General features: G+C 50.2%; 1 protein-coding gene across 5 annotated transcripts in view; it reads left to right on the top strand.

Moving 5' to 3' along the window:
- Window positions 1-10,758, top strand: part of ptk2ba (protein tyrosine kinase 2 beta, a) — a 247,775-nt gene extending 237,017 nt beyond the window's left edge. For 4 of the 5 annotated variants that reach the window (XM_059985434.1, XM_059985435.1, XM_059985437.1 and 1 more), the window contains 4 exons: window positions 4,416-4,462; window positions 6,216-6,359; window positions 9,105-9,185; window positions 10,132-10,758. In XM_059985434.1, the coding sequence (XP_059841417.1) occupies window positions 4,416-4,462; window positions 6,216-6,359; window positions 9,105-9,185; window positions 10,132-10,347 (488 nt within the window). In that variant the 3' untranslated portion in view covers window positions 10,348-10,758. The remainder of the gene's footprint in view (window positions 1-4,415; window positions 4,463-6,215; window positions 6,360-9,104; window positions 9,186-10,131) is intronic. The other variant, XM_059985436.1, reaches the window with a different exon arrangement.
- The last annotated feature ends 2,113 nt before the right edge of the window (window positions 10,759-12,871 follow it).

The following is a 12,871-nucleotide window of genomic DNA, read 5'->3' as shown; positions in this document are numbered from 1 at the left end:
AAATTAGAAATGCGTGCAATAAAAGAACAGTAGTTATAATGGGTGACTTCAATCTACATATAGACTGGGTGAACCAAATTGGTAAGGGTGCTGAGGAAGAGGATTTCTTGGAATATATGCAGGATGGTTTTCTGAAGCAACATGTCGAGGAACCAACTAGAGAGCAGGCCACTCTAGATTGGGTATTAAGCAATGAGGAAGGGTTAGTTAGCAATCTTGTCGTGCGAGGCCCCTTGGGTAAGAGTGATCATAATATGGTGGAATTCTTCATTAAGATGGAGAGTGACATAGTTAATTCAGAAACAAAGGTTCTGAACTTAAAGAAGGGTAATTTTGAAGGTATGAGACGTAAATTAGCTAAGATAGACTGGCAAATGATACTTAAAGGGTTGATGGTGGATATGCAATGGCAAGCATTTAAAGATCGCATGGACGAACTACAACAATTGTTCATCGCAGTTTGGCAAAAGAATAAACCAGGGAAGATAGTGCACCCGTGGCTGACAAGGGAAATTAGGGATCGTATCAAGTCCAAAGAAGAAACACATAAATTAGCAAAAAAAAAGCGGCACACCTGAGGACTGGGAGAAATTCAGAGACCAGTAGAGGAGGACAAAGGGCTTAATTAGGAAAGGGAAAAAAGATTATGAGAGAAAGCTGGCAGGGAACCTTTTTACTGACTGTAAAAGATTTTATAGATAAGTGAAAAGAAAAAGATTGGTCAAGACAAATGTAGGTCCTTTACAGTCAGAAACAGGTGAATTGATCATAGACATAGATCCAAAGACATGGCAGACCAATTGAATAACTATTTTGGTTCTGTCTTCACTAAGGAGGACATAAATAATCTTCTGGAAATAGTAAGGGACTGAGGGTCTAGTGAGATGGAGGAACTGAGGGAAATACATGTTAGTAGGGAAGTGGTGTTAGGTAAATTGAAGGGATTAAAGGCAGATAAATCCCCAGGGCCAGATGGTCTGCATCCCAGAGTGCTTAAGGAAGTAGCCCAAGAAATAGTGGATGCATTAGTGATAATTTTTCAAAACTCCTTAGATTCTGGATTAGTTCCTGAGGATTGGAGGGTGGCTAATGTAACCCCACTTTTTAAAAAAGGAGGGAGAGAGAAACCGGGGAATTATAGACCAGTTATAGACCAATTATAGACCCATCGGTGGTGGGGAAAATGCTAGAGTCGGTTATCAAAGATGTGATAACAGCACATTTGGAAAGAGGTGAAATCATCGGACAAAGTCAGCAGGGATTTGTGAAAGGAAAATCATGTCTGACGAATCTTATAGAATTTTTTGAAGGTGTAACTAGTAGAGTGGATAGGGGAGAGCCAGTGGATGTGGTATATTTGGATTTTCAAAAGGCTTTTGACAAGGTCCCACACAGGAGATTAGTGTGCAAACTTAAAGCACATGGTATTGGGGGTATGGTATTGATGTGGACAGAGAATTGGTTGGCAGACAGGAAGCAAAGAGTGGGAGTAAACGGGACCTTTTCAGAATGGCAGGCAGTGACTAGTGGGGTACCGCAAGGCTCAGTGCTGGGACCCCAGTTGTTTACAATATATATTAATGATTTAGACGAGGGAATTAAATGCAGCATCTCCAAGTTTGCGGATGACACAAAGCTGGGCAGTGATGTTAGCTGTGAGGAGGATGCTAAGAGGATGCAGGGTGACTTGGATAGGTTAGGTGAGTGGGCAAATTCATGGCAGATGCAATTTAATGTGGATAAATGTGAGGTTATCCACTTTGGTTGCAAGAACAAGAAAACAGATTATTATCTGAGCGGTGGCCGATTAGGAAAAGGGGAGGTGCAACGAGACCTGGGTGTCATTGTACACCAGTCATTGAAGGTGGGCATGCAGGTACAGCAGGTGGTGAAAAAGGCAAATGGTATGTTGGCATTCATAGCAAAAGGATTTGAGTACAGGAGCAGGGAGGTTCTACTGCAGTTGTACAAGGCCTTGGTGAGACTGCACCTAGAATATTGTGTGCAGTTTTGGTCCCCTAATCTGAGGAAAGACATTCTTGCCATAGAGGGAGTACAGAGAAGGTTCACCAGATTGATTCCTGGGATGGCAGGACTTTCATATGAAGAAAGACTGGATCGACTAGGCTTATACTCACTGGAATTTAGAAGATTGAGGGAGAATCTTATTGAAACATATAAAATTCTAAAGGGATTGGACAGGCTAGATGCAGGAAGATTGTTTCCAATGTTGGGGAAGTCCAGAACGAGGGGTCACAGTTTAAGGATAAAGGGGAAGCCTTTTAGGACCGAGATGAGGAAAAACACAGAGAGTGGTGAATCTGTGGAATTCTCTGCCACAGGAAACAGTTGAGTTGGATGATCAGCCATGATCATACTGAATGGCGGTGCAGGCTCAAAGGGCCGAATGGCCTACTCCTGCACCTATTTTCTATGTTTCTATGCTTGTACAAGCCCATTCCTCATCCCATACCCATTCCTCCTTCCTGCTCCCAATCCAATCCATACTCCCATTTTTTATCTATTCTCAATCCTCATTGCTGATCCCAAACCCAATGCCAAACTAGCTTCCCAATTGTAACTCAATAACTCTTCCTTTTCCCAATGCCATTCCAGACCTCTTTTACTTGTTTCCCCACTCCACTCCTGATCCGATGCCTCCAGTCTGATACAAAACATTTTCCAGTTGTAATGAAGACCCTTGTAAGCCATTCTTAGAATTTTGGAATAGGGTCCTGGATATAAAATGTCTGACTTCAGGAAATTGGAATTGTCTGAGTTTCATTGTAGAGTTGATGTCCGTCAGAAGAATCTCTGTCGCAGGATGTTGGAGTGGTAGGACCAGGGAATGAATACACAACATGATACTGGCAACTAAAAACCCTGGTCTGTAGACCGGGATCAGGGATCGGTATACAGGGAAACTCTGGTCTGTAGACCGGGATCAGGGATCGGTATACAGGGAAACTCTGGTCTGTTGACCGGGATCAGGGATCGGTATACAGGGAAACCCTGGTCTGTAGACCGGGATCAGGGATCGGTGTACATGGAAACCCTGGTCTGTAGACCAGAATCAGGGATCGGTATACAGGGAAACTCTGGTCTGTAGACCGGGATCAGGGATCGGTATACAGGGAAACTCTGGTCTGTAGACCGGGATCAGGGATCGGTGTACAGGGAAACTCTGGTCTGTAGACCGGGATCAGGGATCGGTATACAGGGAAACTCTGGTCTGTAGACCGGGATCAGGGATCGGTGTACATGGAAACCCTGGTCTGTAGACCGGGATCAGGGATCGGTATACAGGGAAACTCTGGTCTGTAGACCGGGATCAGGGATCGGTGTACATGGAAACCCTGGTCTGTAGACCGGGATCAGGGATCGGTATACAGGGAAACTCTGGTCTGTAGACCGGGATCAGGGATCGGTGTACAGGGAAACTCTGGTCTGTAGACCGGGATCAGGGATCGGTATACAGGGAAACTCTGGTCTGTAGACCGGGATCAGGGATCGGTGTACATGGAAACCCTGGTCTGTAGACCGGGATCAGGGATCGCTGTACATGGAAACCCTGGTCTGTAGACCGGGATCAGGGATCGGTATACAGGGAAACTCTGGTCTGTAGACCGGGATCAGGGATCGGTATACAGGGAAACTCTGGTCTGTAGACCGGGATCAGGGATCGGTGTACATGGAAACCCTGGTCTGTAGACCGGGATCAGGGATCGGTATACAGGGAAACTCTGGTCTGTAGACCGGGATCAGGGATCGGTGTACATGGAAACCCTGGTCTGTAGACCGGGATCAGGGATCGGTATACAGGGAAACTCTGGTCTGTAGACCGGGATCAGGGATCGGTGTACAGGGAAACTCTGGTCTGTAGACCGGGATCAGGGATCGGTATACAGGGAAACTCTGGTCTGTAGACCGGGATCAGGGATCGGTGTACATGGAAACCCTGGTCTGTAGACCGGGATCAGGGATCGCTGTACATGGAAACCCTGGTCTGTAGACCGGGATCAGGGATCGGTGTACATGGAAACCCTGGTCTGTAGACCGGGATCAGGGATCGGTATACAGGGAAACTCTGGTCTGTAGACTGGGATTAGGGATCGGTGTACATGGAAACCCTGGTCTGTAGACTGGGATTAGGGATCGCTGTACAGGGAAACCCTGGTCTGTAGACTGGGATTAGGGATAGGTGTACAGGGAAACCCTGGTCTGTAAACCGGCGTCAGGGATGGGAATACAGAGTGGAAAACTGGCATAGAAACCCAATGTGTTTTCTGTGTGTTTCCTGAGGGTATTAATGTGTGCTTGTGTGGGTGGTGAGAGTGTGTGTTTGTCTGTGGTGTGTGTGTTAATGTGTGCTTGTTACTGTTGGTGCAGACTGATTCCATTCATTCTCTTTACAGCAGAGTTCACAGCGGCCCCAGAGAAACCCCCGAGGAAGAACCCACCGGTGAGTGTCTGGAACGAAGCATGTGTATTCTTTAACAAACAACAGTTCAGCACAGCAACAGGCCCTGCAGCCCACAGTGGTGGGCTCAACGAATTACTGCTTTAAACAAATCTCTTCTGCCCAAACCATGTCCAGCTCCCTGCATTCTCTACATATCCACGTGTGCAGAACTAGAATATAAAAACAAGGATGTAATGCCGAGATTTCATAAAGCACTGGTGAGGCTTCACTAGGAATATTGTGAGCAGGTTTGGGTTTGTAAGAAGAGCTGTACCGAAACTGGAGAGGCTTCCAAAGAAGTTCACAGTAATGATTCCAGGATTGCACGGTCTGTCATATGAAGAGTGTTTGATGACTCTGGACCTGTACTCACTGGAATTCAGAAGAATGAGGGGCGACCTCATTGAAACCAATCGAATGGTGAAAGGCCTCAATAGAGTGGATGTGGAGAGGATGTTTCCGAATGGCATAGGTTCATGAGGTTAATTCCCGGGATGGCGGGACTGTCATATGTTGAAAGATTGGAGCGACTGGGCTTCTATACACTGGAATTTAGAAGGATGAGAGGGGATCTGATTGAAACATATAAGATTATTAAGGGATTGGACATGCTAGAGGCAGGAAACATGTTCCCGATGTTGGAGGAGTCCAGAACCAGAGGCCACAGTTTAAGAATAAGGGGTAGGCCATTTAGAATGAAGTTGAGGGAAAACTTTTTCACCCAGAGAGTTGTGGATCTATGGTATGCTCTGCCTCAGAAGGCAGTGAAGGCCAATTCTCTGGATGCTTTCAAGAAAGAGTTAGATAGAGCTCTTAAAGATAGTGGAGTCAAGGGATATGGGGAGAAGACAGGAACGGGGTACTGATTGTGGATGATCAGCCATGATCACATTGAAAGGCAGTGCTGGCTCGAAAGGCTGAATGGCCTACTCCTGCATCTATTGTCCTCCCCCTCTCAAGTTCAAGTTTAATTGTCACCATGAACACAGCCAAATGAGACAGCATTACTCTGAGGCCAAGGGGCAACACACAGTACCAACAGTCACACAGGCACATACAGAACAGAAAAGATAGCAAGCGCATATGTACAATTTCAGTAAAAAACAGTCATACCGACTCTGATGCCTCTCTCCAGGTGGCTGTAAATGGGCAACACCTCAGCTAGACACCTAGTCCTTGCTGTGACCAAGACCGCACAGCTCCCCCACCGTCTGCCAATAAATCAGTGAATGGGACATTGACAATGTCCAACAGGGTCTTGTGATCACAAGAAGAGCATCTGGAACGATCGCTCGCTGTTAGACTGCACACCGCCTCCGTGCACTGACTCCTCTCAGTGGGAGGCTGCAGCAGGTTCTCCACCAATTACCAACTCATTGACAGGGTACAAGTCCACTATTTTAAGTTCTTAACGTCCAGCAGGGTCTTGCAATTGTAAACAAATGCGATTCAATAGACTATAACAACTTGGGCCATACTTGGCCATACGAACCACAGAGGCCAAGGGCACCACCATCTTACTGGAGTACAAAATGAGCAGGGAATGGAGGGAAGTGGACTTTGTGCAGGCAGAGGGGAACATTGTGTAAGACAGACTGTTCCCCTCTCCATGTGTCCCACTCACCCACCAAAGAAGACTCAGAAGGTCTGAACCCTCACATTGAACCCCTTCCACCACTATCGTTGTCCGCTAGCATGCTGACCAAACCTTGGCCTGGCCAATCAAAAACCCTTCTGTGCTTTGCTCCCCCAGCTAATCCAGGCCGCTCCAACAGCCAACCTGGACCGGACTGACGACAAGGTCTACCCGCTAGTCATGGAACTGGTGAAGGCCGTGCTGCATCTGAAGAACCAGGTTTACAAGCTGCCAACCGATGAGTATGTCCAACTGGTGAAGGTACGTCTCAACACAGAGAGATCCTCAGTTCTGTAGAACGTCAGTGGGGAGGGGAGAGGTTCCAGAGGACTGGAGGGTTGCGGATGTTGTTCCCTTATTCAAGAAAGGGAGTAGAGATAGCCCAGGAAATTATAGACCTGTGAGTCTTACTTCAGTGGTTGGTAAGTTGATGGAACAGATCCTGAGAGGCAGGATTTATGAACATATGGAGAGGCATTATATGATTAGGAATAGTCAACATGGCTTTGTCAAATGCCTTACGAGCCTGACTGAATTTTTTGAAGATTTGGCTAAACACATTGATGAAGGAAGAGCAGTAGATGTAGTGTATATGGATTTCAGCAAAGCATTTGACAAGGTACCCCATACAAGGCTTATTGAGAAAATAAGGAGGCATGGGATCCAAGGGGACCTTGTTTTGTGGATCCAAAATTGGCTTGCTCACAGAAGGCAAAGAGTGGCTGTAGACGAGTCGTATTCTGCATGGAGGTCGGTGACCAGTGGTGTGCCTCAGGGATCTGTTCTGGGACCCCTACTCTTCCTCATTTTTATAAATGAACTAGATGAGGAAGTGGAGAGATGGGTTAGTATATTTGCTGATGATGCAAAGATTGGGTGTGGTGGATAGTGTGGAGGGCTGTCAGAGGTTACAGCGGGATATTGATAGGATTCAAAACTGGGCTGAGAAGTGGCAGATGGAGTTCAACCCAGGTAAGTGTGAAGTGGTTCATTTTGGTAGGTCAAATATGATGGCAGAATATAGCATTAATGGTAAGATACTTGGCAGTGTGGAGGATCAGAGGGATCTTGGGGTCCGAGTCCATAGGACACTCAAAGCAACTGCGCAAGTTGACTCTGTGGTTAAGAAGGCGTATGGTGTATTGGCCTTCATTAATCGTGGAATTGAATTTAGGAGCTGAGAGGTAATGTTGCAGTTATATAGGATCCTGGTCAGACCCCACTTGGAGTACTGTGCTCAATTCTGGTCGTCTCACTACAGAAAGGATGTGGAAACCATAGAAAGGGTGCAGAGGAGATTTACAAGGATTGTACCTGGATTGGGGAGCATGTCTTAAAGAATAGGTTGAGTGAACTCAGCCTTTTCTCCTTGGAGCGACAGAGGATGAGAGGTGACCTGATAGAGGTGTATAAGATGATGAGAGGCATTGATCGTGTGGATAGTCAGAGGCTTTTTCCTAGGGCTGAAATGGCTAATACGAGAGGGCACAGTTTTAAGGTGCTTGGAAGTAGGTACAGAGAAGTTGGGGTAAATGTTTTTCTGCAGAGAGTGGTGAGTGCGTGGAGGCAGATACAATAGGGTCTTTTAAGAGTACATGGAGCTTAGAAAAATAGAGGGCAATGGGTAACCCTAGTAATTTCTAAAGTAAGTGTATGTTTGGCACAGCATTGTGGGCCGAAGGACCAGTATTGTGCTGTAGGTTTTCTATGTTTCTATGTCTGTGTCTCGGCCTAAAACATTGAATATCTATTAATTTCCATCGATGCTGCCAGACCAAACTTCTCACTAGCTCACTAGCTAAAATGCTCACTAGCATTTTGTGTTTGGAGTATCGTCAGCTGGGTTATTTTTCATTGGGTGAACTTGTGGATCCAGGTAACTGAAATTGGGGAACTGAGTTGACAAGAAAAGAAGATTTGACAGGACCCCAGGCCATCAAGAAGGCAAATGGAATGTTGGCCTTCGTTGCTCGGGTGATTAAATTTTCAGAACAGGGAGGTTATGCTGCAACTGTACAGGGTACTGGTGAGGCCGCACCTGGAGTACTGTGTGCAATTCTGGTCTCCTTACTTGAGGAAGGATATACTGGCTTTGGAGGGGGTGCAGAGGAGGTTCACCAGGTTGATTTCAGAGATGAGGGGGTCAGACTATGCAGAGAGATTGAGTCGCCTGGGACTGACTCACTGGAATTCAGAAGAATGAGAGGAGATCTTATAGAAACATATAGAAGTATGAAAGGGATAGATAAAATAGAGGCAGGAAAGTTGCTTCCACTGGTAGGTGAGACTAGAACTAGGGGACATGGCCTCAAGATTCAGGGGAGTAGATTTAGGATGGAGATGAGGAGGAACTGCTTTTCCCGGAGAGTGGTGAATCTGTGGAATTCTCTGCCCAGTGAAGCAGTGGAGGCTACTTCAGTAGATATACTTAAGACAAGGATGGATAACCTTTTGCATAGTAGGGGAATTAGGGGTTATGGAGAAAAGGCAACTAGGTGGAGATGAGTCCATGGCCAGATCAGCCATGATCTTATTGAATGGCGGAGCAGGCTCGACGGGCCAGATGGCCTACTCCTGCTCCTATTTCTTACATTCTTATGTTTATAAGAGTTTGGCAGAATGAGGGAAGATTTGATAGAGGTATACAAAATTATAAGGGATATTCACAGGGTAACTGCAAGCAGGTTCTTTTTGCTGAGATTGGCTGAGCCTAGAAATAGAGGTCATGGGTTAAGGGTAAAAGGTGGAATATTTAGGGAGAACATGAATGGGACCTTCACTCAGAGAATAGAACGAGTGGTACAATATCAATACTTAAGAGAAGTTTGGGTAGAAACATGGATGGGAGGTGTATGAGGGCCATGGTCCAGGTTTGGGCACTGGTTGATGGGACTAGGCAGAATCACCGTTCGGTATAGCTAATGGGACAAAGAGTCTGTTTCTGTGTGGTACGTTTCTATGACTCAAAGACTCTATGAATGCTGATATTCTCCCTCCTGCATCCAGACAGTGGGGATGAAACTTCGCCAGCTGACCAGCAGTGTGGACGAGCTCCTGCCAAAACTGCCTGCCTCATCCCGGACAGAGGTGAGTTCCACCAGCTGCAACCCGTTATTTTTAACAAACTGAGAACTCACTTTGTTCCCGATCATTTTAAAAACCTTTGATACACATCCTGGAAACCAGAGATGCAGGAGAGAGGAACAGATGTGTGCTGCTGCTAGAAGTAAACCCACTCACGATGCAGGGCCTGGCATGCTGACCAACCTCCTTGCTACTGAAGTGTTTGGCTGAGCCCTCAGCTGGAGGAGCACACCCTCCACCTCACCCAGGCTAATGTGACCCTGTCTCACCTCCAACCTTCCCCCAACCACAATCTTCCCGTCCAAAGTGGGAATCTTTACCCAGCAAAGCTCCTCCTCCCAATTTCTGACCAGCCCATTTGCAGACTTCATTCCAACTCTGCACAGGGACAGAAAGAGGGGTGAGACAGGGGGAGGGGACGTGACAGGATGGGAGGCTGCTCGGCCCGATCTGTCCCTGGTATCCCTCATTCTAGCTGTGCGGCTGTGACTAACCACACAGCACTTCTGAGTACTCTAAGGGTCTCCCTGTTCCTCACTCTAGGGAGGGGTATGGAGGGTAGAGGAGACATCAGTCACAGGTCTGCTTCAGTCCTTTTTACAAAGGCAGCAATGAAAATAAACACGAGATTCTGCAGATGCTGGAAATAGAACATTACAGTCCCTTCAGCCCACAATGTTGTGCTGACCTTTTAACCTGCTCTAAGATCAATCTAACCCTTCCCTCCCCTATAACATAAGAACATAAGAACATAAGCTATAGGAGCAGAATTAAGCCATTCAGCCCATCAAGTCTGCTGTGCCATTCCATCATGGGTAATTTATTATCCCCTTCAACCCTGTTTTCCTGCATCTCCCCAAAACCTATCAGACTGCAGTGACTTTTCTCCACAGTTATTTGTGGTAATGGATTCCACAGATTCACTACAGTATGGAGTGGTCTTTTTCAGATCGAGGGCACCCAGAAGCTGCTGAACAAGGACCTCGCCGAGCTGATCAACAAGATGAAATTGGCCCAGCAGAATGCCGTCACCTCACTGAGGGATGAATGCAAAAAGCAGATGCTGACGGCAGCCCACACGCTGGCTGTGGACTCCAAGAACCTGATGGATGCCGTGGACCAGGGCCGTGTGCAGATCGGAGAGGCCAAGCCCATCTCTAACTGAGGAGGCGGCGGGAGGGTGAGGGGTGTGGGGAGACCCGCCTGGTCTTGGTCTGGACACAGAACTGGCCGCCTTTGTTTGGAGGGCTTCTTCTCGTCTATCTGACCCCGTTTAGTATTTAACTCGTGTGGCACTGTGCCTGGTGGTACCTGCGTTTTCTCAGACGTTTCCTCACACAATGCTATCTGGAATCTTCAGGCACATTAGGAAATGGTTAAACAGGATGTGCTTGACTTGGATTAACCGAAGGTACCAGGCACCGTCTGGCAAAGCTGCAGCTGAGGTTTCACAAAACGTGGAGAATCTGGTAAATTGCTCAGTCGGTGGAGGTGGCAACGGTTGTGTTGTTCTGATGTGGAATAGCTTACTGTTCATTCCTCTGTCCTGTGCACAAATAGATTGAAAAAGACTCTAGTCGTGCTCTGTGATCAGTTCATGAGCCTTCCCTTATTCCCATGATCCACTACCCTCTCCTTTCAGATTCCACCACCCACCCACACTTGGTCTCGCTTATCACCCGTCAGCTTGTACTCCTCTCCCTCCACCCACCCACCTTCCCCCTCACCCGGTCTCACCTTGTTCTGCCCCTCCTCCCTCCACCCACCCACCTTCCCCCTCACCCGGTCTCACCTTGTCCTGCCCCTCCTCCCTCCACCCACCCACCTTCCCCCTCAACCGGTCTCACCTTGTCCTGCCCCTCCTCCCTCCACCCACCCACCTTCCCCCTCACCCGGTCTCACCTTGTTCTGCCCCTCCTCCCTCCACCCACCCACCTTCCCCCTCACCCGGTCTCACCTTGTCCTGCCCCTCCTCCCTCCACCCACCCACCTTCCCCCTCACCCGGTCTCACCTTGTCCTGCCCCTCCTCCCTCCACCCACCCACCTTCCCCCTCAACCGGTCTCACCTTGTCCTGCCCCTCCTCCCTCCACCCACCCACCTTCCCCCTCACCCGGTCTCACCTTGTCCTGCCCCTCCTCCCTCCACCCACCCACCTTCCCCATCACCCGGTCTCACCTTGTCCTGCCCCTCCTCCCTCCACCCACCCACCTTCCCCCTCACCCGGTCTCACCTTGTCCTGCCCCTCCTCCCTCCACCCACCCACCTTCCCCCTCAACCGGTCTCACCTTGTCCTGCCCCTCCTCCCTCCACCCACCCACCTTCCCCCTCGCCCAGTCTCACCTTGTCCTGCCCCTCCTCCCTCCACCCACCCACCTTCCCCATCACCCGGTCTCACCTTGTCCTGCCCCTCCTCCCTCCACCCACCCACCTTCCCCCTCACCCGGTCTCACCTTGTCCTGCCCCTCCTCCCTCCACCCACCCACCTTCCCCCTCGCCCAGTCTCACCTTGTCCTGCCCCTCCTCCCTCCACCCACCCACCTTCCCCATCACCCGGTCTCACCTTGTCCTGCCCCTCCTCCCTCCACCCACCCACCTTCCCCCTCAACCGGTCTCACCTTGTCCTGCCCCTCCTCCCTCCACCCACCCACCTTCCCCCTCACCCAGTCTCACCTTGTCCTGCCCCTCCTCCCTCCACCCACCCACCTTCCCCCTCACCCGGTCTCACCTTGTCCTGCCCCTCCTCCCTCCACCCACCCACCTTCCCCATCACCCGGTCTCACCTTGTCCTGCCCCTCCTCCCTCCACCCACCCACCTTCCCCATCACCCGGTCTCACCTTGTCCTGCCCCTCCTCCCTCCACCCACCCACCTTCCCCATCACCCGGTCTCACCTTGTCCTGCCCCTCCTCCCTCCACCCACCCACCTTCCCCCTCGCCCAGTCTCACCTTGTCCTGCCCCTCCTCCCTCCACCCACCCACCTTCCCCATCACCCGGTCTCACCTTGTCCTGCCCCTCCTCCCTCCACCCACCCACCTTCCCCCTCACCCGGTCTCACCTTGTCCTGCCCCTCCTCCCTCCACCCACCCACCTTCCCCCTCACCCGGTCTCACCTTGTCCTGCCCCTCCTCCCTCCACCCACCCACCTTCCCCCTCACCCGGTCTCACCTTGTCCTGCCCCTCCTCCCTCCACCCACCCACCTTCCCCCTCACCCGGTCTCACCTTGTCCTGCCCCTCCTCCCTCCACCCACCCACCTTCCCCATCACCCGGTCTCACCTTGTCCTGCCCCTCCTCCCTCCACCCACCCACCTTCCCCCTCGCCCAGTCTCACCTTGTCCTGCCCCTCCTCCCTCCACCCACCCACCTTCCCCATCACCCGGTCTCACCTTGTCCTGCCCCTCCTCCCTCCACCCACCCACCTTCCCCCTCACCCGGTCTCACCTTGTCCTGCCCCTCCTCCCTCCACCCACCCACCTTCCCCCTCACCCGGTCTCACCTTGTCCTGCCCCTCCTCCCTCCACCCACCCACCTTCCCCCTCGCCCAGTCTCACCTTGTCCTGCCCCTCCTCCCTCCACCCACCCACCTTCCCCATCACCCGGTCTCACCTTGTCCTGCCCCTCCTCCCTCCACCCACCCACCTTCCCCCTCACCCGGTCTCACCTTGTCCTGCCCCTCCTCCCTCCACCC

This window comes from Hypanus sabinus, chromosome 12 (genome assembly GCF_030144855.1).
Source record: "Hypanus sabinus isolate sHypSab1 chromosome 12, sHypSab1.hap1, whole genome shotgun sequence".
Taxonomy (NCBI): domain Eukaryota; kingdom Metazoa; phylum Chordata; class Chondrichthyes; order Myliobatiformes; family Dasyatidae; genus Hypanus; species Hypanus sabinus.
The sequence above is the reverse complement of the archived record's forward strand: the minus strand, read 5'-3'. Positions and strand labels throughout refer to the sequence as shown.